This window comes from Bubalus bubalis, chromosome 9, assembly GCF_019923935.1.
Source record: "Bubalus bubalis isolate 160015118507 breed Murrah chromosome 9, NDDB_SH_1, whole genome shotgun sequence".
Lineage (NCBI taxonomy): Eukaryota > Metazoa > Chordata > Mammalia > Artiodactyla > Bovidae > Bubalus > Bubalus bubalis.
In genome coordinates this window covers 79,731,198-79,758,236 of record NC_059165.1, presented here as the reverse complement: position 1 = coordinate 79,758,236, position 27,039 = coordinate 79,731,198, and the positions used below count along the sequence as shown (strand labels likewise).

General features: G+C 41.9%; 2 protein-coding genes across 10 annotated transcripts in view; both read right to left on the bottom strand.

Annotated features, from left to right (window-relative positions):
* The window catches only part of LOC102397629 (synuclein alpha interacting protein), a 165,725-nt gene that overhangs the window by 83,640 nt on the left and 55,046 nt on the right, over positions 1-27,039 (bottom strand). For 6 of the 9 annotated variants that reach the window (XM_025293007.3, XM_025293005.3, XM_044947803.2 and 3 more), the window contains one exon: positions 341-443. In XM_025293007.3, the coding sequence (XP_025148792.2) occupies positions 341-397 (57 nt within the window). In that variant the 5' untranslated portion in view covers positions 398-443. Of the gene's footprint in view, positions 1-340; positions 444-23,002; positions 23,302-27,039 lie in introns of those variants that run through there. The other 3 variants (XM_044947804.2, XM_025293011.3, XM_025293009.3) reach the window with 3 other exon arrangements.
* On the bottom strand, positions 11,343-16,968 carry LOC123335104 (neuropeptide Y receptor type 1-like). The gene has a single exon (XM_044947807.2). The coding sequence runs from the start codon at positions 15,470-15,472 to the stop codon at positions 14,501-14,503; it is 972 nt and encodes a 323-aa protein (XP_044803742.2). The 5' UTR covers positions 15,473-16,968; the 3' UTR covers positions 11,343-14,500.

Genomic DNA, 27,039 nt, shown 5'->3' with positions numbered 1-27,039 from the left:
AAAGGGACTAATTATGTACATTATGGACATCTACACCAATCGGGTTAATTACATTTACCCAATGAATAACTGTGACAAGAAAGAAACAGATTAGGAAGGGGAAGCCCAGCGAGGTTACATGCTTTATTATCCAAGCTCACACAAAATGAAGTGGGATTCATTCACTTCCTGGTCAGGAAGGCCCCCAAACCACACTTTGTCTGCCGCAGCAGGATTTCTGTTGTCAATTTCTAAATGTGGTAGGAAGAGCTTAGAATGTACAGACTACAACAGAGAAAGGAGCCCATATAGATTCAGGCAGAATTTCCTGAAAGCACTGCTTGCAAGGAGCAATACTTACAGAGATGTCATCACTGAAGTCAATTTCATCCAAATCAAGGTATTCAGGGGCTTCCATTATTCTTCTTTGCACATTTTGAGTAACGTCAGCTACTTACAAAGTCCTGGACAAAAATGAAGCACAAGAGAAAAGCAAAAAGGTTAGCTGCTTTATAACCAGAAAACATTTTATTTAGACAAACAAAATGAGAAAAGTTAACTGGTACAAGGGCTGCCTCTGAGCACACTTTCCTGCTTGCTTCCAATGTCCTCAGCCTGGCTCTCTGTAAGCACAGCTCCTCCAGGCTCCCCAGGAGGGTCCCCAGCGGGTAGCCATGCATCCTTCACTGTATTTCATTTGTGCCTGTTTGCCTTTGCCAGAATAGTAACTCAGGTCAGACTCTTCCCCTGTGATTAACGCAGATCCAGCCCACATCCAACACTACACCATGGGGGAATGTATGGGCTTTGAGGATGGGGAGCAAAGCTCAAAATCTGAGGACAACCCTATTCAAATGTTTATGTGGGCGTATCCTTGGATCCTGGGAATGGAGTAATGAATTCAGCCTCTCCATGGTAATAACACGAGGACAAGGCAGATACTGGAATGTCAGGTCCAAGAATCAAGGCAAATTGGAAGTGGTCAAGCAAGAGATGGCAAGAGTGAATGTCGACATTCTAGGAATCAGCAAACTAAAATGAACTGGAATGGGTGAATTTAACTCAGATGACCATTATATCTACTACTGCGGGCAGGAATCCCTCAGAAGAAATGGAGTAGCCATCATGGTCAACAAAAGAGTCTGAAATGCAGTACTTGGATGCAATCTCAAAAAAGACAGAATGATCTCTGTTCGTTTCCAAGGCAAACCATTCAATATCACAGTAATCCAAGTCTATGCCCCAACCAGTAATGCTGAAGAAGCTGAAGTTGAACGGTTCTATGAAGACCTACAAGACTTTTTAGAACTAACACCCAAAAAAGATGTCCTTTTCATTATAGGGGACTGGAATGCAAAAGTAGGAAGTCAAGAAACACCTGGAGTAACAGGCAAATTTGGCCTTGGAATACGGAATGAAGCAGGGCAAAGACTAATAGAGTTTTGCCAAGAAAATGCACTGATCATAACAAACACCCTCTTCCAACAACACAAGAGAAGACTCTACACATGGACATCACCAGATGGTCAACACCAAAATCAGATTGATTATATTCTTTGCAGCCAAAGATGGAGAAGCTCTATACAGTCCACAAAAACAAGACCAGGAGCTGACTGTGGCTCAGATCATGAACTCCTTATTACCAAATTCAGACTTAAATTGAAGAAAGTAGGGAAAACCACTAGACCATTCAGGTATGACCTAAATCAAATCCCTTATGATTATACAGTGGAAGTGAGAAATAGATTTAAGGGCCTAGATCTGATAGATAGAGTGCCTGATGAACTATGGACGGAGGTTCATGACATTGTACACGAGACAGGGATCAAGACCTTCCCCGTGGAAAAGAAATGCAAAAAAGCAAAATGGCTGTCTGGGGAGGCCTTACAAATAGCTGTGAAAAGAAGAGAAGCGAAAAGCAAAGGAGAAAGGAAAGATAAAAGCATCTGAATGCAGAATTCCAAAGAATAGCAAGAAGAGATAAGAAAACCTTCCTCAGCGATCAATGCAAAGAAATAGAGGAAAACAACAGAATGGGAAAGACTAGAGATCTCTTCAAGAAAAGCAGAGATACCAAAGGAACATTTCATGCAAAGATGGGCTCAATAAAGGACAGAAATGGTGTGGACCTAAGGGAGTAGAAGATATTAAGAAGAGGTGACAAGAATACACAGAAGAACTGTACAAAAAAGATCTTAACGACCCAGATAATCACGATGGTGTGATCAGTGACCTAGAGGCAGACCTCCTGGAATGTGAAGTCAAGTGGGCCTTAGAAAGCGTCACTACGAACAAAGCTAGTGGAGGTAATGGAATTCCAGTTGAGCTATTTCAAATCCTGAAAGATAATGCTGTGAAAGTGCTACACTCAATATGCCAGCAAATTTGGAAAATTCAGCAGTGGCCACAGGACTGGAAAAGGTCAGTTTTCATTCCAGTCCCAAAGAAAGGCAATGCCAAGGAATGCTCAAACTACTGCACAATTGCACTCATCTCACACACTAGTAAAATAATGCTCAAAATTCTCCAAGCCAGGCTTCAGCAATACATGACCCAAGAACTTCCAGATGTTCAAGCTGGTTTTAGAAAAGGCAGAGGAACCAGAGATCAAATTGCCAATATCCACTGGATCATGGAAAAAGCAAGAGAGTTCCAGAAAAACATCTATTTCTGCTTTATTGACTATGCCAAAGCCTTTGACTGTGTGGATCACAATAAACTGTGGAAAATTCTGAAAGAGATGGGAATACCAGACCACCTGACCTACCTCTTGAGAAATCTATATGCAGGTCAGGAAGCAACAGTTAGAACTGGACATGGAACAACAGACTGGTTCCAAATAGGAAAAGGAGTATGTCAAGCCTGTATATTGTCACCCTGCTTATTTAACTTCTATGCAGAGTACACCATGAGAAACACAAGCTGGAATCAAGATTGCCGGGAGAAATATCAATAACCTCAGATACGCAGATGACACCACCCTTATGGCAGAAAGTGAAGAGGAACTAAAAAGCCTCTTGATCAAAGTGAAAGAGGAGAGTGAAAAAGTTGGCTTACAGCTCAACATTCAGAAAACAAAGATCATGGCATCCGGTCCCATCACTTCATGGGAAATAGATGGGGAAACAGTGTCAGACTTTATTTTTGGGGGCTCTAAAATCACTGTAGATGGTGACTGCAGCCATGAAATTAAAAGATGCTTACTCCTTGGAAGGAAAGTTATGACCAACCTAGATAGCATATTCAAAAGCAGAGACATTACTTTGCCAACAAAGGTTCGTCTAGTCAAGGCTATGGTTTTTCCAGTGGTCATGTAATGGTGTGAGACTTGGATTGTGAAGAAGGCTGAGCGCCAAAGAATTGGTGCTTTTGAACTGTGGTGTTGGAGAAGACTCTTGAGAGTCCCTTGGACTGCAAGGAGATCCAACCAGTCCATTCTGAAGGAGATCAGCCCTGGGATTTCTTTGGAAGGAATGACGCTGAAGCTGAAACTCCAGTACTTTGGCCACCTCATATGAAGAGTTGACTCTTTGGAAAAGACTCTGATGCTGGGAGGGATTGGGGGCAGGAGGAGAAGGGGATGACAGAGGATGAGATGGCTGGATGGCATCACTGACTCGATGGACGTGAGTCTGAGTGAACTTCGGGAGTTGGTGATGGACAGGGAGGCCTGGCATGCTGTGATTCTTGGGGTCACAAAGAGTCGGACACGACTGAGCGACTGAACTGAACTGAACTAAAGGCAGATACTAACTAACCAACAGTAATGAATATTTCAGAATTTGTAAGGCAACCTCCAGTTCACCCCTCAATAAAAAGGATCTAAACACAGATTTAAACCACAGAGTTACTGCATCGCCCCCTGCCTCTAACAGCTCTGCCTGCCAGAGCCAGACGGACCTGACACAGATGCCAGAGCGTCCTTGGGCAGGACTTGCCTCTGGGTAGCCTGCAGCAACTCTTTAAATCTGTCTTGAAGACATAGCACCTCCAGTTCATTCCCCATCACTCATCATCACCACCATCGGCAGTGGCAGTGGCACCTACAGATGTCAGGAATAGAAATAAAAATCTCCTGCCGGTGCCTTGCTGGGCAGTTCTCTTCTGCAGAGCAAACTCTGAGATGCTGAAAAAGATTCCATTTCCTGTAACTTGTTTTGCTTATTACAAAAACTGTCTTATACACTCAGACTTGAGAGTCTTAAATAATTTATTTTCTCCTCTTTCAGATCTCTAATGAAGGGGTAACTTGCCAAACAGTAAGGAATACATTATTGGAAAGTGAAAATAAATCTAGGCTGATTAGAATGAACTTATCAGTAAAAGATTGAGATTGTAAACATACCTAGTTTTTAAAGGAAAACTCTGACTCTGAAGGCACTGATTTCTCATTTTGAGGTTTTAAAAAAAAAATCTACAAAAATAGCATAGTTGCAGCAAAAGAGAGAAAATCACTCTTCGTTCCATACCTCAAATCCATCACTGGACTCAATTTTCCTTTTCTTCCCTTCACACATGAATACACCATTTTTATATATATTTAATTTATAGTGGACACAGAGTTGATCTAAGAAAGGATTAGGATGCTATTACCATGTACAAATGTGATTATCCATTTAGAATATATATTAAAAATTCTTCTGAAATCACAGAAGGTATAAAATAAAAAGAAAATCAATGTGTATTTGATGCCTAAATTCAATTTTATTATTTATAGAAATCTAAAAATTGGTTTGTAAGCAAATTGCTTGGTATGAAAATGTATCACTTTTCCTTTAAGCCTCAAAAAGCTTTTCAGAGAAAAACATGCACACTCATACTTGCAAATTACTCAAAATAACTTTCCCTTCCATTCTGGTGGATTCTGAGACAATCCAGACTTGGGATTCCAGCTTGTCAACTAACAGATCTTCTTTCAATTCAATTTCTTTTCACTAAATCTGTACTCCACAATGAACTGTTGATTTATAGACTCTTATAGACTCTATTCCCAAGGCTTTGGTGAACACAAAGATGATTCTGGGTGTTAGGATGGGGTACAGACAAACACAGTATCACCAGAGGCGTGGAAACATGAGATGAAGTGGAAAAGCATGAGTCAAAGCTGGGGAACAAGTGGATCTTTCAAAACATGAATATACAAAACTAAATGCAAAATGCAAATGATCACATCTTAACTAACGTTAACAGTCATTGAGCCTTTGAGGTGTTATTGACATTGTGAAGAACAATTTGCATTTGAGCATAGACATTCTAACGGAACATATCTAGTGGATAATATAAATCATGACAATGGGAAAATCTTTATATTTGGCCTTGGAGGTTGACAGTGAGATTCTTTATTCTAACAGACTGGAACATAAGTGTTACAACAGTTCCAGCCCATTACATGAAGGCCATATTTATCTCAGTAGGTTGAATGGTCCCACCTCAGATTAAGTGGTCCAAGGCATACAGTATTCTTCTTTGCTTCCCAATGGACCCACACATGTAGCCATCTCCTTTAACACACCTAATGCCATCTTCAACACAATTCCTTCTGTCGAGTGTCAATGCTTCTTTCTTTCAAGGGGCCACTCTGGAATTATTACATCCTCATTTATAAGGTAGAGAAATCCCTGTGGTTCACCAAATCCGGGTCACATTCCCAGCATCAAGTCCATCTTTCAGCTGAGAGTGAGCCCACAGTTGCCCCAGTGGTCATTACATCGTCTCTTCCTTCCCCATCTGCCCTTCCACGGAGCACACAGGCCCCTCAAGCACTCCCTTCTGAGGAATTAGGGATGTGATGGGAACAGAGTCAGGTTTAGAGCAGCCATTGCAACTAATCCAACACAATAAGGAAACTGAGCTGGGCTGGGGATGTGCTTTCCTCCTTGTGCTCTTTGGGCACCATCCCACCAGCCACAGCGGAAGCCAGCGAGCCCCCCTGTTCTGACAGCCCCACGGGCTCTGATGGGATGAACAGCCACAGAGGGCACACCCGAGGCCCAGGAGCCAAGTCTGGCCCACAGATGTGATGTGCTTGGCCCCAGCAGTGTTTCTAAAAAATAGACTCTGTTGCCAGCTTATAGACCTTTGGTGATTTCACATAAAACTCTAGATTTCTGGCTTCACTTAAAAAATATCTGAAGCTCTGGCAGCACAGGTCTGTGTTCCCCACAATAAATAATCGGCTAGAGCTGAGCTGCCGCTGCCCTGTCTAGGGGACATGTGCTCCTCAGCTTCCCCCCTCAACCCCCATCAGTTCTGCTCATCCACACATCCTGCCTGGCCTTGGGGGCATTTCAGCCTTTGACCCTTCAGAGGAATCCAGGATTAAACCTTAAGTGCCATCCTCCCTGCTTTTCTTATTGGTGCCTCCCATCAAATGATATTTCCTTCATTTGTATTCTAAGGTTGAAACTGTATTCTACGATTGTTTTGAATTCTCATACCACAACAGCAGTAAAACACAATTTCTCACAAATAAACTACCAGCATGTTACAATATGTGCTTTTCCACAGCCTCCATGTCATCTCTTAGTATTAAAGAAAGGAAAGCTTCACCAACACAATAAAATGTTAGGAGGCGGGGATTACATTTCCTTCATTTTACAACCAGAGGAAGAAGACGTCTTTGCCTTGTGGTCACTGACGTTGTGCAGTTACACGATGCCACTTCACTACTGTGACTGGGGGGAAGGGCAGAAGTTATGCCAAGGACAAGTCCAGAAAAGAGACCAAGACCATCCTCTGCGTGGCCAGCCTGGCAGCTTGGACCCAAGAGGGCCAAGCGGCTCCAGGCCAACGAGAGTGGGTCGACAGACACCTCAGTGGAAAATATTTTTCAGCCTCCCCAGAAAGGGCAGTCCAGCTAAAAGCCTTTACATGAGATTTTTATTGCTATACATCATAGTTGGCCCTGGACCCCCTCTGGGATCTCAGAGCCCAGTCATTTATAAATTTGCATGGCACCCTTACCCCATCAGCCCTGAGCCTACAAGCTGCAATCCCAGGTTCCTTCTCCCCTCTTTTGCCCACTTCTTTCCCCTCAAGCACATCTCTTACAAGACCTGTCTACCCTCAGATACTGCGGACTGGTTGAAATCCTTCCATTTCAAGGTCAGTTGGGCTTCTCTCTCCACTGACATGGGCGAGTTTTAACCTGTTATGCACTGAGGCACGCATGTCGTGTGTTTCAGCTTTCCTTTTAGGGCAGGGTGGAGAGGTGAAGGTGCAGAGTGGGCAGGAGTGGGAAAGCAGAGAAAGGGAAAGGAAACATTTTCCAATGGCTTAAGTCTACTGCCCTGGGTGGGAAAAATTACAGAGAGGGAAGGAAAACCAATATTAGGATGTGGGGACACAGGACTGGGTGGCTGGGACCCACGTGCCATGTAGAAGCTCCTGGTGACATGAAGCACCCTTTCTCTTGATGTGTCCAAGGCACCAGAGAAACTTTACCCAAACTCCAAACTGATGCCAGTTAGAGGGGAAGAGACTAAAGAAGCACAGTAATGAGCATCAACTGTGCACATCTGTAGGATTTTCCCTACTTGCACAGAGTTTTGATAAACTGCCAAGAACAGAAGTCCCTCCAGTGCCTATTAAAATGTACAGCAGAGGCTCTGGCCCTAATAGGTCTATCAACGCCATGTCACCTTCTCATGGGCGACCTCAGTGACGGCCCGACTGCTTCCTTCAAGGGAAGACTCAATTTAGGAAAGAGCTCCAAGTAACTAAGAGTCCAACAGAATAATAAAAAGTAGGCATCAATTTAAAAAATAGCCTACCCTCTCCAGTATTAGGACTTTCGAGTGACATTTTCAATTTTTCTTTTTTTTTATAGTGATTTGAAAACTGACTCTGAAAATAGTTCCAAATGAAGACTTACAAAATCTGTTGGGTAATGAATGGCTTAGAGTGGCCGACAAAATTTCTTTGAGGAACTACCCTCATTTAATGTACACATTCTGGTGCGCTTGGCTCATAAAAGGCTCGCTGATTTGCGACTATAGTCACAGATCACATAAACTGCTCTACTGAAATTCTTCTTAAAATGAATTGCCTCACTCCATTTTACAAGGAGTCAGCATGGACTCATTCTGAAGGCTCATGTTACACAGATTTCTCCTCTTATGCCAAAGTCACTAATGCTACATTTTACCAGTGTACTAGGAGGCCTGGTAATTAAAAGTTAAGTTGGGCTTGTCAAAATAAATGAGCAGGGTACACTTGGTGATGAGGTAACCTTGGTTGATTTGCATTACAGCTTCTTTCTTTAGTCTTTAATTCACCAATAACTTGGGAAAACACCGCACTTGCCTACACCCTGACACACACAGCCAAATTCGTACTGGGATACATTCTCAGTTTAAAAGCCTAGGCGTAGATATTGAACTTTCTTTCCCTCATATAACAAGGGTTCAAAAAAAATCACAAACTGCATACTGGAAGGCTTGGGTGGAAAAAAGTAGAATATATGAAATGTCGTCCCCAGTTGGCTCAGTAGATTGGCTGGCAAGGAGGCAACTCATTCCAAATGTTGGATTCAGTTTCTCTCACCCTTTGATTCAACAGTGGCCAGAGGCATGGCAGTCACTGAATGCCTAGTATTGAAGCAGAAAGATGATAGAGGCAAGAAATTTCTACTGGAAAGAGGTAACTGAAGGAGAGCCAAGAAGTACACATGGGGAGAAAGGGGAGGGAAGCACAAGCTGTGTAGATCTCATCCTTGCCTTCATTTACGGCATGTTCCTGAAAGAACACATTAGGTTAGACCAACACTACTCTCCAGGCCAGTATGGGGGGGAACAGTGCAGAAAAAAGGGCCATTACCATATACTGTGGTCCTTGCTGGGACACATAAATACACAGCACTGGACATTTGCAGCAACATAGGTAGAACTAGAGAGTGTCATACTGAGTCAAGTAAGTCAGACAGAGAAGGAGAAATATCACATGACACCCCTTATATCTGGAATCTAAACAGAAATGATACAAATGAACATACTTAAACGAAACAGAAAAGACTCACAGACTTAGAAAACAAACTCAGGGTTACCAGGAGGGTGCGGGGAAGGGATCGATAAGGACTTTGTGAAGGTTGTGTACACACTGCTATATTTAAAATGGATAACCAACAAGGATCTATCGCATAGCACAGGGAACTCTGCTAAATGTTACGTGCCGGCCTGGATGGAAAAGGGGGTTTGGGGGAGAATGGACACATGTGTACGTATGGCTGAGTCCCTTCACTGTTCACCTGAAACTACCACAACATTGTTAATTGGCTACACCCCAATACAAAATGGTTTTGGTGTTTAAAAATTACACAGGAGCCTGAGTCACCTAACTGAGACCTTGTAGATAAGGGAAGTGTGTGCAGTAGAGCTGAGGTCTAAGCTGACAGCTGAAGAATGTGAGTGCACAAATGGTGAGTGAGTCGATGGGCCAGGAGGAAGCATTCTGGGTAGAGCTGCTGTACGGGTGGAGGCTGGAGGTGAGAAGAATCCTGAAGCAGGATTTCCAGAAAGGTGAGTAACACAGATTTAACACTTGCTGCTGTTTTTGCTTCAAAAAATGGGTCTTGAAGGGTGATAGCTGGGGTGGGTCAATAAGCACAGTGGGCAGGAGAATATTTCCAAAGTCAGAGTATAAACAGAGTGTGTGCTGGAGTAACAAATTCTCTGGCATGTCTGGAGAAAGCACAAGCAAGTATTTGCTATCAAACAGGAGGTTTTAATGTAATGTATTGAGCCCGCTCCAGCTCCAAGAAAGGGGAGCTGCATTTCCAGTTTGAACAACCACAAAGATTTATGAAGGCAAACTTTGTACCAGGGGTAGGTCTGGGTGCTCTTACATATACTCTCTCACTCACAGTTCACCAAAGTCATAGGAGACAAATATCTTTACAATCTCCTTCATGGAACAGAGGAAACCAAGGCTCAGAGAGGTGCTGTGGCTGCCTCACATGCAGCCAGGGCTTCTGGTGGTAAGTTCGCTTTTTCTCCCTTATTTCAGCTTACCCAAACTGCAGGGGTAAAGTATGGGGTTAGCTGCAAGACTGTACAGAAAAACTCGAACAAACTTTTTGGCCAACCCAATAACACTTCACTTGCATCAGACATTTTACTTTTTCAAAACACCTTCAATATCTTTTTTTTTTAATCTTCAATATATTTTATCTGACTTTATTACAAGTCCATGAGGGATAGAGAGGGTGTATATCACAATTTGCAATCATACCCTTCCAATTTTAAAGATGGTAAAACTCAGGAATGTTTCGGCCGAGGTGATGTACTCCTACATAGATAGGGACCAAGCAAGCTCAGACAAACCACTTCCTGGGATCAAGCCCACAGCTCTTCTGATTTGCATCTTCAGTCCAGTTCAATTCAGTTCAGTTGCTCAGTCGTGTCTGACTCTTTGAGACCCCATGGACTGCAGCGCACCAGGCCTGCCTGTCCATCACCAACTGCCAGAGTTTACTCAAACTCATGTCCATTGAGTCAGTGATGCCATCCAACCATCTTATCCTCTGTCGTCCCCTTCTCCTCCCGCCTTCAATCTTTCCCAGCATCAGGGTCTTTTCAAATGAGTCAGTTCTTTGCATCAGGAGGCCAAAGTACTGGACTTTCAGCTTCAACATCAGTCCTTCCAGTGAATATTCAGGACTGATTTACTTTAGGATGGACTGGTTGGATCTCCTTGCAGTCCAAGGGACTCTCAAGAGTCTTCTCCAACACCACAGTTCAAAAGCATCAATTCTTCAGCGCTCAGCCTTCTTTATAGTCCAACTCTCACATCCATACATGACTACTGGAAAAACCATAGCCTTGACTAGATGGACCTTTGTTGGCAATTAATGTCTCTGCTTTTTAATATGCGGTCTAGGTTGGTCATAACTTTCCTTCCAAGGAGTAAGCGTCTTTTAATTTCATGGCTGCAGTCACCACCGGCAGTGATTTGCATCTTAGACTGTCCTAAAACATGACTGTGTCTCTGAACCATGTAGGCCAGAATTCCACAGGCATCCTCAGTCCTGAGCTGTACTGCTTTGGGTATGCAAGAACTGGCTCTTTCCTCTCTCCAGTAGAGTCTAAAGAGAATGGTAGGCATGATCATCTTTAAAGGAAAGTATATAGACCTTTGTGTACCTAACATACCTATCCACAGGTATCCCTGAACTGGCCTATAAAGCATTATATTCCATAGCCAGTGGTTTAATACTTCCAGTTCATCTTCAAATAAAATTTGATGATGACCATCTTTCCTTATGTCTTATTGGAAAGGCAAGCAAAACACCACTGTATAGGCTGTGTTTCTTTGTAGTTTTTTTAAAAAAATAAAATGAAGTATATTTGATTTAAAATATGGTCTTATTGTAGTTTTGAGCCCTAGCCTATAGTTTAAAATTCTTGAAAATGATTTGGGGGTATTTCATTATTTTTAAAATCTGACACTGAGAATGAACTAACTTATAGCACAATTTTAGAGCCTGAAAAGACCTTAATTTTTAAGCCCTAACACAATGGTGCTTTTAAATTTGTATTTGTGTGTGTGCGTGTGTGTGTGGGGGTGGGGGGCGGATTTAAAGTGAATTTAATATTTAAAATTCTTTTTGGAAGAGGAAGAGAAGAATCCATGCTCACAGTACCTACACAGGAGAAGATAAAAGAATGTAGAAAAAATATAAACATATGTAAATACAAGAGAATATATATTGTGTTCAGTGCTGGCTGCCACTACTTAAGAAGGCCACAGGCAAACTGGAATATACCAAGACAGAGTGAGGAAGTCATGACAGCCAGTAGCTGGCAAGCTCTGCCTCACATGGCATGGCTAAAGAAATGTCTAACGGGGAGAAGAGAAAAGCACTCCTCTCTCTAAGAACCTAGAAAGCCGTCAGGTAAGTGGAGGACTTGCCTTCAAGGGTAAGAAACTTCTTTAAGAAGTTTCAGGGATTCCAGTCTCAGTAAATACTTCTTACTAATGGTGTTTGCAAAGGGCATAAATGAAACGGGCTCCTTGATAAGATCACAACCACCCTAGCAAGAAACCATTCATTCAGAGGTTTGGAGGGATTCTCTGAGGGAGAAAGGCAAGAATCTTGCATTGAAAGAAGGGACAGATGACCTAAGTCAGAGATTCTGTGAGGCCCAAACCAAGACCTCAGGATGGTCCTGACCAACTCTGAGCCCTCTGCAAGGTGCCGCCATGACAACCTTTGTTGAACTTCTACCCTATTTCATCTATCATCCTGATCCTACCAGAATGTAGATGAAATGTGGAGGTTAAGGGAGAGGAGGAGAGCGAAACAGAGTCAGAGAGTTAGAGTGAACATAATTTTTAAAAGTGAACTGGAATGTGGTTCATTCAGTGAGAATATGATTTACTCTCTGTTGTACATGAAAACATCAATTCTGCAAGGACAAAACTATGACCTAATGAGGCCCAAACCAAAAGAAAATGTCTGAGGAGGAAAAGGAAACATTTCCAGCACTGGGAAGTTCAGCCTGGGTGTCCGCCAGCCATGTCTTACACTGACTCCTGGAAAGAAACTATGGAACTAGATCCATTACTCAGTTATGCACCGGAAACTCTCCAAATCCAAGTTCCAGATTTTTGGCACACCTGAAGTGGTCATGCTTTCCTCTTGATTCTGCAAAGATTGCTTGATTTTTACAGTGGATTTGTTTGGCAATTGTTATTGAGAATGTATGCAACACAGATGACAATCCTGATTCCCGTTTTAGAGAGCAATAGACATAACAGCAATGTGTACAGGAGCACTAAAGACTACATCAGGTGTCCGTCATCTTGGCTTCCTTCTCACACTTCTCATTGTGAGGATTAAACTTCTGAGTAACTCTAGGCCAGTGGTTCTCAAAAAGTTCAGCCTGCGTGAGAATCAACCAGAAGGCTTATTAAAAACAAGTTGCTGGGTCCAATTGCCCAAACTGTAGCTCTGGGCTGGGGCCTGAGAATTTACATGTCTAACAAGTTCCCAGATGATACCGATACTGTTGGTCCCAGAACCACATTTGAGAGCTACTACCTAAGATCAATGGCTGGTCCCAGCCCCAGCTACATCTGCACTTAATTAAAAGATGGTGACCTCTTCCCCACATCCCCCATCTCCACAGATGTTAACTTCATTATATAGGATCCATGCATAGTGCCCTTCTGATTAAACTTCCTCAGTGGACTCAACTAAGCATTTCCCATGAAGACCACCCAGAAACCTCAGAAGGTCTTCAGTCTGTGTGTGTGTGTATTTTAATTCTCAGTGCTATGCAAGGGACAAGACATCGGCCTACCGAACCCTACAAAATATGGGCCTTGGTTACTTTACAAATTCCTTTCTCCATAGCACTTCATGGCAACAAAGATGTTCTACGTTTCTCCTGTTAATGAGATCCAGGTTTAAAACTTCAGAAGGAACCTTTTCAGAGCAAGAACCCCAACTTAGGGGCATCCAGTCACTAGAACCATATGCAGCCATGCTTATTCATAAAGTTAAGTCTATTCATAAAGAAGGAAAAGGAAATGCAAGGATCGGGTAAAAATTAACTTAAAATTCAATGCTTATACAACATATATGTATCATAAGATATATAAAATTATTATTTATTGAATCTGAAGCAGTCCAAATGGCTACACTGGCTAAGTGTAAAAAATAAAATCCTGGTCATGTATTTTAAATTATAATGTGCTTATTTTTATTAAATCCAAGTTCAGAAAAATAGATTATTATGGATACTTGTCAATTCTTCCAATTAAAATGTACCAACTTAATAATCAAAAGAGGAAATAAAGTCTATTAAAATAAATATCTCTTTTTTTTCTGAAGAGGAGTAAAGTTGCATGTTAAGGTGATTAAGAAGGAAGAGTGGGTTAAATGTCTGTAGTAGCCAAATATTTGCACATCTGTACATACAGAAAGAATATGATTTACCAAGCACTGATTGTTTCATCCAATGGTTTTCTCAAGCCAAATTTACTAAAGATAATTAGAGGAAGGCAAATGAAAAGAATCTGCTTCTAGTTTAGGTGAGGTATCGTGATTAAAAGTGCAAAAATGAACACTGTATACTAAACTAATGCACTTCCAATATATGTCATAGCATGTCAAGAAAAAACACAAGATGAAAACACAAGATTACTGTTAAGTACCTTTAAAGGAATTCAGCTACGCAGTGTAATCCTCAGTTTTTACAATACGCTGCTTTTTAACATAGTATCTTACACAGAGTAAATACTTAATACACTGTTGAGTTCACTTCCAGACTATGATCATTGTTGGGTCCTACACTAAAAACTGTGGTACTGTCTGAAATCACCAGTGTTGAGATGACTATTTTTCTTCAACTTATAATAACTTGAGGTTCAAATATCTTCTTCTTGCACTGTTTCCCTCAGAAGTCTTTTTTGGAGGAAAAGTCAGTCTTTTAGTCCTTCTTTCAGAAATTATCTGTTGATGAGGGTTGTGGAAGTTTGGTCTGACTCCCCAAAGTTAAAGCAGAGTTTTTTTTTGCCATTAAGCATATGGAGAGAGAATAACATTTGCAGGCGGTGGTGTGCGTTTTTTCTCTTTGGCATCACAGAAGGACACCAACTTCATTCTGTAATTCACCAGCATAAGCAGGAAAGGACTGAGCGCAGAGAAGCCTGAAGAGAGGGCTGTGAGAAGAGCTGGAAAAAAGACACAGGCTGCCAAGCCTTTCAAGAAATAGACTAAGATAAAATGAGAAATCCAAAGTGGAGTGATCAGCCACATTAATAAAATACTAAACTTGGCCCCTCTAAGGATTTCAATTTCTGAATCATCGTCTCCAATCCAGATGTCACCATATGTCATCTTCTTTCTCTCTGAAAGCAGAAAAGACATCCAGAAACAGACAAAGACTAAGGTGGCTAAAGGAAGAATATCAATCAGAACCAAAAACACTTCCTCATAGTAAAACTCTACTTGCTTGTTTCCAAAGTCAGTTAGGCAATCCATGTGAATCCTGTTTGTTGACAAGGGGTCTGTATCATTTCCTGCATTCAGGTATTCTGATTTTCTAGTATAGAGTAAAACTGGGAGGTATACTGCCACGCCTGTCACCCAAAGTGCAGAAACCACCTTTAAGGAATGCTTCTGATGGTCCGGGTTTGGAGGCTCACTCAAGGGGTGGACAGTCTGGTACAGCTTCTGGTGGTAGAACAATGCAAAGTGTAACATGAACCAGATGGCCAGGGATGTCGTCAGGGCTGCCGTGAAGCGCAGAACTTTGCAGCCAGCTGCATCCAACACGCAACCAGAAGAATAAACAATTTTCATGACATTCACCACCAGGTTCTTAATGAGGTGGACAAATATAAGACTGAAAATCAGAAGAAAGGATGTCTCTAGACGCCCAGTCATACACTTCCTTGTAGAATAAAATAAACACAGGTTTCCGACAAAGCTCACAAGGATTAGCAGGATGCAAGTGATGATTTCAAGCACATCCACAGAGGACTTCATGGTAAATGGCGAGTCAGTGAGCTCAGATGGGCTTCTTCTTCAGTTTGAGTCATAAGGCACTTGGAAAACTTTGAAGAAGTCTTTAGTAAGAAGACCTGGGTTTTTTGAAGCCACTACATTGACACACTCCTTCACTGGTGTCACTCTAATAGTTCAGAGATGGTTTGTAACAGAATTATGTTTGTTCCAGTGCTGGGCCACTGGAAACAAAACAGCTTCTCAAGAGGATTCTGTTTTATCATCTCTAGGGATTTAACTATAATGAGAAAGTTCTAGGTATCATCACTTAATTAAAAGTTCTCAGAAATGTATTTATAGCACTGTAATGCAATTTCCTAGATACAGTGTGATACAATTTCCAACAACCATGAGGGAGAGAAGAAAATTAACTGTGTGACAACAACGGAAAGGTGGCCAGAGGTTGAAATGACCCTCTCGACTCAAAAAATACTACAGAAGTGGGGGTGTTTGAGTAACAATGAAGGTTTCCAAATAACAAAATTATGTATTACTGATGACATTAATAACATGATAGAAATTTATGAAGTATAGCAGTTTTCTAATGTCTCTACCATTTTTGCAGAACAGGAGTAGTATTACCTGTTCTGATGATCTCTTGGGGGTTGTTAGGATTACAAAAGAGATGATAGAAAATACTTGTGAGGTCATAGGGAAGGGAATAAAGCAGACAGGGAGGGAGGGAGAAGGGAAGGGAAGGGAGAAGGGAAGGGAAGAAGGGAGACATTTTTACAAACGTGGGCACTATGTCCAAGACCAAATCTTTAAACTACTGGTTAAAGAAACAATCTGATGTTCAGAAGTCATTAGGGAGACCCACCACTCAACCCTGCACCTCCGTACCCCACTGCCAATTGAGCACAAGCAGCTAGGAAAAGATTTCTGCCCTCAGTATGACTACAGAGTACAGAGCAAGGACGGAAAAACGGCAGTGAAACATGCTGCTCAAGTAATCACTTTCTGGATGAATTCTGTTGGTCATTCCCAGGACAAACTATTTTCCCTCTATTCTATATGCTTGTAAATTTCACTTTAAATCATCCTATCTTGTACTGTCGCATCACATGCTTCCCTCTGACCCAGTGGTGCTATGGAGCCAGCTTGCACTGACTTGAGCAACTGTGCGCATCTCTTCCCAACTCTGTGCTCAGCGACTATGGAGCAGTCGCTTGGAAGCTTGAAACTGGATATCCCGAAAGTATTTACACCATGGAAATCAGCAAATGCTGCAACTCAGGGCTTTTGGTGGGGGAGGAATTGTTTCACTAGGACAATACTGGCCTGACCAAAAAATACAGAATAGAGTGATAAGATATGAGCTGGTATTTTACCTACATAATGATAAGATCAGTATTAGCTATGTTTTTTCCAGTAGTCATGTATGGATGTGAGAGTTGGACCATAAAGAAAGCTGAGCATGGAAGAATGGATGCTTTTGAACTGTGGTGTTGGAGAAGACCCTTGAGAGTCCCTTGGACTGCAAGGAAATCCAACGCGTCCATCCTAAAGGAGATCAGTCACGGGTGTTCATTGGAAGGACTGATGCTGAAGCTGAAACTCTAATACTTTGGCCACCTGATGCGAAGAACTGACTCATTAGAAAAGACCTTGATGCTGGGAAAGATTGAAGGCAGGAGGAGAACAGGTTGACAGAGGATGAGATGGTTGGATGGCATCACCGATTCAATGGACCTGAGTTTGAGCAAGCTCCGGGAGTTGGTGAGGGACAGGGAAGCCTGGCATGCTGCAGTCCATGGGGTTGTGAAGAGTCAAACACGACTGAGCGACTGAACTGAACTGAACCCTTTCAATAAGGGTATGTGTAAGCAGTTTATAGCAGTGTTAACAAGTAGGAAAGTTGGACCTTACAATTCCACCCAAGGGAGGTAAGCTTGGGGGCTGACACTTCCTATTAAACTCCTTATCCCCAGTTGGCTGTTAAGACAGGTAGCCAACTCAGAGTCCCCACACCACATTTTTCTTCCCTAAGAAATACCCATTACCTCAGTGTCAACTGCAGTCAAACAGGCACCTCTGAATTTATAATAATAACAATAATACAGTAATAACACAATAATACTGCTCATATTGGTTGCCATTTAACATAAATTTGGGCCAAACACTGTTTTGGTGTTCTGCTTTATAAATGTGATCTCATTTAATCCTTAATATCATTTTTATTTCACTAACGAGAAAGTAAAAGACCAGAGAGCAAAGCAAATTGCTCAAAGCTGGTAATGAATAGATACAGGAATCAAAGTCAGGTATGACTGATTCTGAAACCACTGGTTCTTAACCACCACCTCTCCACAGTGCTGTCAGACTGGGGGTTTTCTGTTGACGATTCTTGATAGTTTCCTAATCATCTACAATTGGTATACCCAACCTACAGAGCCCATAATATGCACCTCTTGATAAGAGTTTTCTTGGGTTTATAATACACAAGTCATGTAGATTTTTTGGATAGCAGTCTTCTCCCTTCTCCTTCAATAATAATAACATACATTAAGGGCATTTACACTCTTGAATATCATTTACACTCTTGAATGTTTAAAGATCTTTAAACATTCTGTACACCAGTTCAAGATGCCTTACATGAAAGAGAAAAGGGTTGGTACCAGCAGAAGAGAGGCCCCCATTCCTGACCATATTTAAGCAGAGGCACAATGACCACCTGGAGTGAGTCTGTAGATTCTTGAAAAACAACCCTAAATAGCAGACAACATACAGCCACCTTAAGATGTAATTTTGCAGTAGGGAATTAAGAAATTGTCTATGTGATGCTATTTTTCAAATATGCTGACATAGTAACAATTTATGGCAAATACTCTCAGAGCTGAGGGCTAAGGGTAAAAATGTTTTTTAAACCCCCTTCTCTAAAGGCTTACATAAACATTTGTTTTTGAAAGGATTAGCAAACATGTAATATGTTCCTTGGCAGCACAGCAAAAGTGTAAAATATAAATGTCATTTTTTCCCTTCAAGGTTATTTATATATCTTGATGGGTGTCTATTAAAAACAGCACACATTAAAATATAAGGGGAGTAAAACTGATCTTTGTGAATGTTGTCTTGACTGATGGATAACGCTTTTGTTAACCATGGCACAGTATGGCTAAGGAGGCACCTCTGTAAGACTGCTCACTTGGTCGTCTACCGAGAACTACTGTGTGTCCAGCTCAGCACTGGACTCCAAGGGTGATGCACAGAAATGGAGGCCGCTGTCCCTGCCTTCAAGAGGTGTGCGGTCTAGTTGTAAGAACACACTGAAGTTTAAGGCTATGTTAATATATATTGTTTATATTACATGAATGGGGCTTCCTAGGTGGTGCTAGTGATAAAGAACCTGCCTGCCTGCCAGTGCAGAAGACATTAGAGATGTGGGTTTGATCCCACAGTCGGGAAGATTCCTTGGAAAAAGGCATGGCAACCCACTCCAGTATTATTGCCTGGAGAATCCCATGGACAGAGGAACCTGGTGGGCTACAGTCCGTGGGGTCGCAAAGAATTGGACACGACTGAAGCGAATTAGCACACACACACTCAAACCTACTATATATACACATACACACACACACGTATTTATTATTTAAAATAAATTTAAATAAATTATTTACTAATAACTAATAAATCATGAATAATACAATGTGATAAACTGTGTGGTCATGAGTACAAGAATAAAACACTCAAGAGAAGGGAAGAACCCTGTGGCCAGATCCATTTTTAATCTCCAATTCACAGGAAGGGAAACTGAAGCGTGGAGACCCAGCAGGAAGAGGTGGCACAGAACCTCAGACCTTTTACTTTCAACAGATCTTTTTGAAAGAGAAAGGGAAGGGGGAAAGCAAAGCTGACTGACTTGTGAAGCAGAGGTGTTAAGAAACCTGGGTGCCAACCCCAAGGCTCCCCCGGAACTGCAGTGATGAGCTGCTGACGGCAGAAAGCCCCTTTCTGAGAGGCAGGAATAGGGCCCAGAGCAGGGGGCCCAGGAAGCCCACCTATTATCCTCCTCCTCCAAGGACTGCATCCTCCCTTAAGGAAGGTAACTGTCCTGTGTACATTTCAAGGAGGAAAGAAAAAAAAAAAAAGCTGTTTCCTTTGGAAACTAAACACTGGCTCTGCCAATCCAACTTCACTGAGGTCATTTGAGAACTGAGGAGTTCAAAGGTTCTCTACAGCTTCGATTTACTTTGGCATAAGATTTAACAGAAAAAGAACTAAAGGAGAATTTATATGGCCCAGGCTGTTTTCCAAATCGCAAACTGCTAAAGTTATTTAGAATTTACTTTAACTTGCAATCACATGTAAAGTGGCTCAGATGTAAATGCTTTCCGTGTGGCTTAAGGCAATCTAGGTTTCCTCAAACGCACATGTGCGATTCTAATAGTAAAGATCTGGATTCGAAATCTCAGAGTATTTACTTTGGGTTCCTCATGATTAGAGGCTGCTGTTAACTTTATGCAATGTCGGGTGGGAGTAAAAGAAATAAAACACGCTGCCTTCATTTGGGCATTAAGTTCTCACAGTAGCGCTAAGATAAACAAATCTTGCAGGCTGAGGGAAGGGCATTTACTCCTTTAAATTGAGTATGTAATACAAATCAATGTCTTTTAAGAAGAGATGCCTGAAACTTGATTCTAAGTCTGGATCTACAGGAGGGCACTGATTTATTGTGACGATCAGTATGGGGGAAGGGCACACCTTCTGGAGGGTGGCGCTGCTCTTGCCAAGCAGGATAATCCACTAAGTCACAGAGAGATGCTGCTTGAAGCTGTCTGTGGCCAGGAACAAATTGATATGTGCATTTTTATATAGAACGAAATGGAGGAAATTACCAAATCCTTTATCTCGTAATCAATGGCTGCCTGTAGGTTGTTTCAATTCTCTCCAAGGCAGTGATTTTGTGATTGGCCTGGGTAAGACTGAAAACACCCTAGCTCCAAATTGGAAGTGACTGGAGAGCAACTTCAGGCTGGCTGGGGCCAGAGCAATTAAATGGTAATTGCCTTTTAGATATACTAATGTTGCTAATTATATTAGTGTGCTAAGTGCTGGGAAATGCGGGTAAGAGCTCCAGGCCACTCTGGTGGGGAAAGGGAGCTCGGATTGATTAAGCCTGGCACTGAGCTGGACCCTCTGCATATGTTCTCTCCTCAAATCCTCTCAGTAACTGAAAAGGAATTGCTAGCTTCAGTAGAGCTGAGGAACTTGCCTGCTTGGTTTCAGTTGTGCCTGACTGAATCATGAGTCCCACCAGGGTTACGGGGCTCCACAGAGCAGGGGGTGGGCAGGGCCTTGAGTGGGAATGGGGACAAATACTGGATTCAAAGCTGAAAGAAATGTGGTAGCAGAGAAAGCTGAGAGAATTGGAGAACCAGGCCGTGAAGAAACAGTCTGCTGGAATGAGGACCATGGTGGGGGTCTTTCCTGCTGCATGTAGAAAGAAAGGGCCCAGGATGGGGAAGATTTGTGGGCAGAATCTGGGGGAGCCTCCCCATCAGAACGTAGGAAGCTAGGAGGGGAGGAGCTGCCATGGCCGAGAAGAGTGGCCCCCATGTCTGAGGCTGAAAGGCCTGCAGAAGCAGGAAGTAAAGTGGAGCGGGCAGTACCTACACAGGACTTTACTCTCTGGGGCAGCCTGTGAGAATGGCCAAGTCTGTCTGCGGGAATCCGAACATGTTCCTAGGAACCTACACATGACACTCCCTAGGCCAGCCTCTGAGAACGGCAAAGTCTGTCTCTAGGAATCCAAAGCTATAAGACCTGGGTTAAATCATGAACAGACTGTGAAAGGTTTGTCAGGTCATATCTGCTCTTAGCCTCAGATTCCTAATAAAGGTTTCCCAGAGACAATGAAAGTCGCTCAGTCGTGTCCGACTCTTCGTGACCCCATGGACTATACAGTCCATGGAATTCTCCAGGCCAGAATACTGGAGTGGGTAGCCTGGAGAATCCCATGGATAGAGGAGCCTGGCAGGCTACAGTCCATGGGGTTGCAAAGAGCCAGTGAATTGACTTAGTTAGTTAATGAATTCAGTTAGTTAGTGAATGACTTTCACTAACACTTATATATTGGTGTTCTCTGGTGGCTCAGCTGGCAAAGAATTTGTTTTCAATGCAGGAGACTTGCGTTCAATCCCTGGGTTGGGAATGGCTACCCACTCCAGTACTCCTGCCTGGAGAATTCCATGGACTATACAGTCCATGGTGTTGCAAAGAGCAGGACATGACTGAGTGACTTTCACTTTCTTTTAGAGACAATGAAATATATATAGTTCTATGTGTATGTATATAAGTGTGTATATAAACAAGCATACCCATATGTTTGTATGCATATGAGGTGTGTGTATGGTGTGTGTAATAAGGTTAGCATAGGTCAAATGAAATCATGAACCCAGTCTGAAGGCTACAAAGTCTTGTATAACTGCCAGTTTTTGTGAGTACTTATTTCTTAAAATCGTAAGACAGTCATAGAGGTGCTTTCTGCTTGTAAGTGGAAGGTGCTACATGGCTCTTTGCCAAAGGCTGGAATTCCAAATGCACTGTCTCTGAAGCCTAAGCTCAGTTCCTTGGCAGGCAGTTGTGGAAAACTCCCCCCACCCTCTCCCGGCTTGACTCCAGCCCTAAGTCCCTTGGTCTATATCTCTACTCTGTTGTCTAAGGATTAAACCCATCACTCTTGTCTTTTTGCACCTGACCACACACATCCTCAAGTCTCACCAACCCGACAAATATAACCCATCCCAGGGACTTTCCTGGTGGTCCAGTGGCTAAGACGCTGTGGTCTCAATGCAAGGGACCCAGGTTCAATTCCTGGTCAGGGAACTAGATCCCACATACTGCAACTAAGAGTTCACAACTGCAACTAAGAGTTCACAACTGCAACTAAGATGGAAGATGCCCCGTGCCGCAACTAAGACCCAGCACAGCCAAATAAATAATAATCAAAAAACCCCATCCCAGCTTTGGATTCCATCCCATCTCTTCTCTCCTTTCATCTGAACATCTCAAGAAGGGCATCTGCATTCATGTCTCTTTTTACTTCTTAACCCACCACAACTTTCTACTTCTTCTAAGGTCAGCTTCTACTACTAAATCCAGTAACACCTGGACTTGTCTGATATTCTTCCTCCTTTTCCTTTAAGGGTCTAATAAAAAATTAGGTCAAAGGTTTTGGTCCACTATTGCTATACGCCAAAAACTAATACAACATTGTGAATCAACTATACTTCAATTTAAAAAAAAAAAGTCTCACAGCTATGTCAAATATCTGAACAAGAAGTTGTTGAACACAGATGCTTATTTTTTTAGATGAATTAAAAGTGGTGGGTTGCTCTAGGACATTTTTCAGCTTCAAATCATTTAAAATCAATCAAGAGACGCACTACAAGTCGTCACCAGTTTCTTGCACCATCCTAGGAGCTATGGCAAATAGGGATTATGTTTTCTTTCTTCCTTTTCCCCTTTGTACTTAAGTCATGTTGGATCCTCAGTTTAAACACTCAGGCTTACTTCTAGTTCCACATTCATTTCCACTTTTCCTGGGCTTGACTCTTCCAGGTGAGGTGAAGGGAGCAAATTTCAACCATCGGGGCCCTGGTCAGTCTCAGCCTCCTTCCACAGAGTCTCCCAGGGAAGGAACTCTGTCACTTGCACACCGAGTCCCTTCTGGGAAGCAATGACAACTGGTAGAACAGGCTACACAGCATGGATATGTGACTTCCTGAACTGTTGGCAGTAAGTGCAACAAAGTTAGGGAGACAAACAAGAGAAGCCATGGTACCTAGAAATTCAATGTTTCAAACATAACTTCTTTTCCTCTCAACCATATAGTTCATCTGTGACTCAAACCCTTATCAAACTTTCCAAACTCCATCCTCCAAGGTGAAGATAGTTGGAGCACAAGTTGCTACATTATTCAACTCATGTGCATGCCTTTGTTATCATTATATCATTATGGCGGGGGTGGGGTGGGGTGGGTGGGAGCACTTCCAAGGCTTCTGAGCATGGTTCTTGCTCAGTTCAGCCTCAGTTGGACTGCTGCTTCACTCGTCAAGCTCCAATTGAGTCCTTGGCTCGCTCCCTTATTACCTAGTCATATGTCGACATTCTCCAGTTTCCTCCTCTCCCATTTAAGCTGATTCTGCACTTGGTAACCAGTATACGTTCCTATGAGTTCTCTGACTTTACACATTCCATTTCTACTGATAAGCCTTAAAATTTCCCTGCTCTAACTCACTTCAGTTCTCTTCAGTCAGCAGTTCCCTGCACATCTTTGAGCTTCACAGAGGACAAACCTGGCTCTCCACCATCTGCTCCATTACTGGGGTCAAAAAATACCCTGATTTCTGAATTTCCAACATATCCCCTGTGGTGATTTATAGTGGTAATCCTTGTACCTCAGAGGACAATGACATTTATATTCACCTCACACTCTTGACAGATCTCTACTCCATCATCCAACGATCACAGGCATGTAAGTGATAGAGACTCAAATCTCCATCTGTAAATAGGAATTTGACCTCTGAGGTTTAAAAAAAATTTTTTTTTAATTGAGGTATTGTTGACATACAATGTTGTGTTAGTTTCAGATACACAGGGCCTCCCTGGTGGCTCAGATGGTAAAGAATCTGCCTGCAATGCAGGACACCCAGGTTCGATCCCTGGGTTGGGAAGATCCCCTGGAGAAGGAAATGGCAACCCACCCCCAGTATTCTGGCCTTGAGAATCCCAAGGACAGAAGGGCCTAGTCCATGGGGTTGCAAAGAATCAGACACGACTGAGTGACTAACACACACCTAGCCCACATACAGCAAAGTGATTCAGTTAGATATATATATACAAGTATCTGAATATATACACGTTTTTCAGATTCTTTTCCATTATAGGTTATTACAAGATATTGAATATAGTTCCCTATGCTATACAGTAAGTCCTTGTTGTTTATCTGTTTTGTATATAGTAGTTCAACTCTTTGTGACCCCATGGACTGTAGCCTACCACGCTCCTCTGTCCATGGGATTTCCAGGTGAGAGTACTGGAGTGGGTTGCCGTTTTCTTCTCCAGAGGATCTTCCCAACCCAGGGATCAAACCTGGGTCTCCCGCATTGTGGGCAGATGTTTTACCATCTGAGCCACCAGGGAACCTGTAGATAGTAGTGTGTATATGTTAATCCTAAATCCCTCATTTATCCTTTCCCTTTTCCCCTTTGGTATCTGTATTTGTTTTTGAAATCTGTGTGTCTATTTTTGGTTTATAAATACGTTCATTTGTATCATTTTAAAAATATTCCACATATAAATAATATCATATGATATCTGTCTTTCTCTGCCTGACTTACTTATCTTAGTATGATAATCTCTAGGTCTATCCATGTTGCTGCAAATTGCATTATTTCATTCTTTTTATGGCAGAGTAATGGTCCTATATATATATATATATATATATATATACACATATACACCACATCTTCTTTATCCACTCATCTATTCATGGACATTTAGGTTACTTAACATGTCTTGGCTATTGTAAACAATGCTGCTCTGAACACTGGGGTGCATGTATCTTTCACATTAGAGTTTTATCTGGATATATTCCCAGGAGTGAGATTGCTGGATCATATGGTAACTCTGAGGGTTTTGTAAAGAGTTAATGAGATCACAGAGGCAAGATCCTCAGAACAGTGCTCAACAGAAATTAGTTGTTATTGCTTTTATTATTATTTTCACTACAGATCTACTACAATATCCCCAGTGATAATAAAAAAAATTACTCAATGTATCAAGGTCAGTGATGATTAAGAAATCAGGATTCTGCAGCTGGAATTGAAAACATTCACACATGTTACCCTCCATTTTCCATTGTTCCCAAACTGTATCCATCCTTCAGTGCTGGAAAATTACAAGGGTCACCCTTTCAAAATCATTACCAGCCAGTTTTATAGAAGGTTAGAAGTTGACTGTGCTGACATAGGGCTGAGGAAACATGAAAGATCTTTCTCTCGTCTTCTACGTCTGGTCTGTCATTTGAAACTGATTATGTGGAAGTAGAAGATCAAATGATACTGATGGAAAAGCTGATCTGGAAAACCCAGGGGACAGCATGAGCAAACATGCTGAACAAGATCATGCGGAGGCCCTTAAGGTCAGTGAGAGAGCTCTTCATCAAGGGATGACAATAACTCCACTCAAGGAGGCCTGATTATTCAACTTCCCACAGTTTCCAGGTTACAGAGGGATAGAAAAGTCATCATAATATGAAAATATTCATGAATGGGCTGCTTTAGCCACTCTGCCCTCAACATCCCACTCTGCTTACAAGCAGCATCTCTCTCTATCCATTAATCAACATCTGTGGAAACCAGTCCCACACGGGCTGTGGGATGTTTCCAACCCTCCTTCAATGCAACAGGAATACAATGCAAGTGGACTGGAAGCAAAACTGCAAAGCTTGCCAAAGATCAGGATCCATGAAGTCTGAAATTGTGTTGAGTAACTGCTTAAAATACACATCAGGTCACTGGAAAAACGTTAGAGGGGTTAATAATTCCAGAAACACATCAACAAGGATGATGGTGTAACAGATGTTTCACAAGAGAATGATTTGATGAGTAAAAGGTAAAGATAAGGCTTTGGGTAACTTGATGAAGCACAAGGACTTTTTTTTTTTTTTTTTTTGCAAAAATGACCATCATTATGTACTGCAAAGACGAACACAAAATAAAGGATGTCATGTAACATAAATGTATAATTTTGTTGAAAGAATTAACAGGCAATTCATTCTAAAGATCTAACCTAGGTCTCATTAAATACAGACTGAGGCATAGATCCACTTATTTCCACAATTTCTATTTAATTTTTCAAGAGAGATTCGAATGATGTGAATTTTGTTTGTGTGTTTTACTATTTACTATGAAAACATGTTCAAGTTTTTAGTGACTTCACTTTTTAAGCGGGCTTTTATTCCTCTCCTGATTATTCTCAGATAATAAGGGCCTCTGGTACACATAATCATACTTTTTTTTCATGAGAATACTTGGAGATATTACAAAATAAAACTTAAGTGCTAAGTGAAAGGGATCCAAAAAGCCATTTCTCTTCTTCAAGTAGAGTTCCAGCTAACGAATTTCATGAAGCTAAAGAGACAGTACTGTTTTTGAGCAGCTTCCACCTGCCAGGCAGTTCACATGCCTAACTTGTAAAACTTATAACCACCCTGCAAAGTAGTTATAACCATCCCTGTTTCAGAGACAGGAAAACTGAGACATGGGGGTAAGTGCCAATTATTAGTTTACAAAGCAGGTCCTTGTTGGAGAAAGGATTATAATCTACAGTGAATAATATTCCTAAGGCCCTGAGGAGATTGTGTTCCGGCCTTGAGGCCGGAATGCTGGAGTTGGTGGGAACCAGTAGTTTTCAGCTCACTCTCTAATATAACCCTATTCATTACCAATCTTCATGAGAAAGACACTTGCAATGTTAATTTCTGGGACTGGCTGAACAACTAGCCTGATGAGAAGACAGAAGGTCCAGAGCTCCAAGAGGCTCCA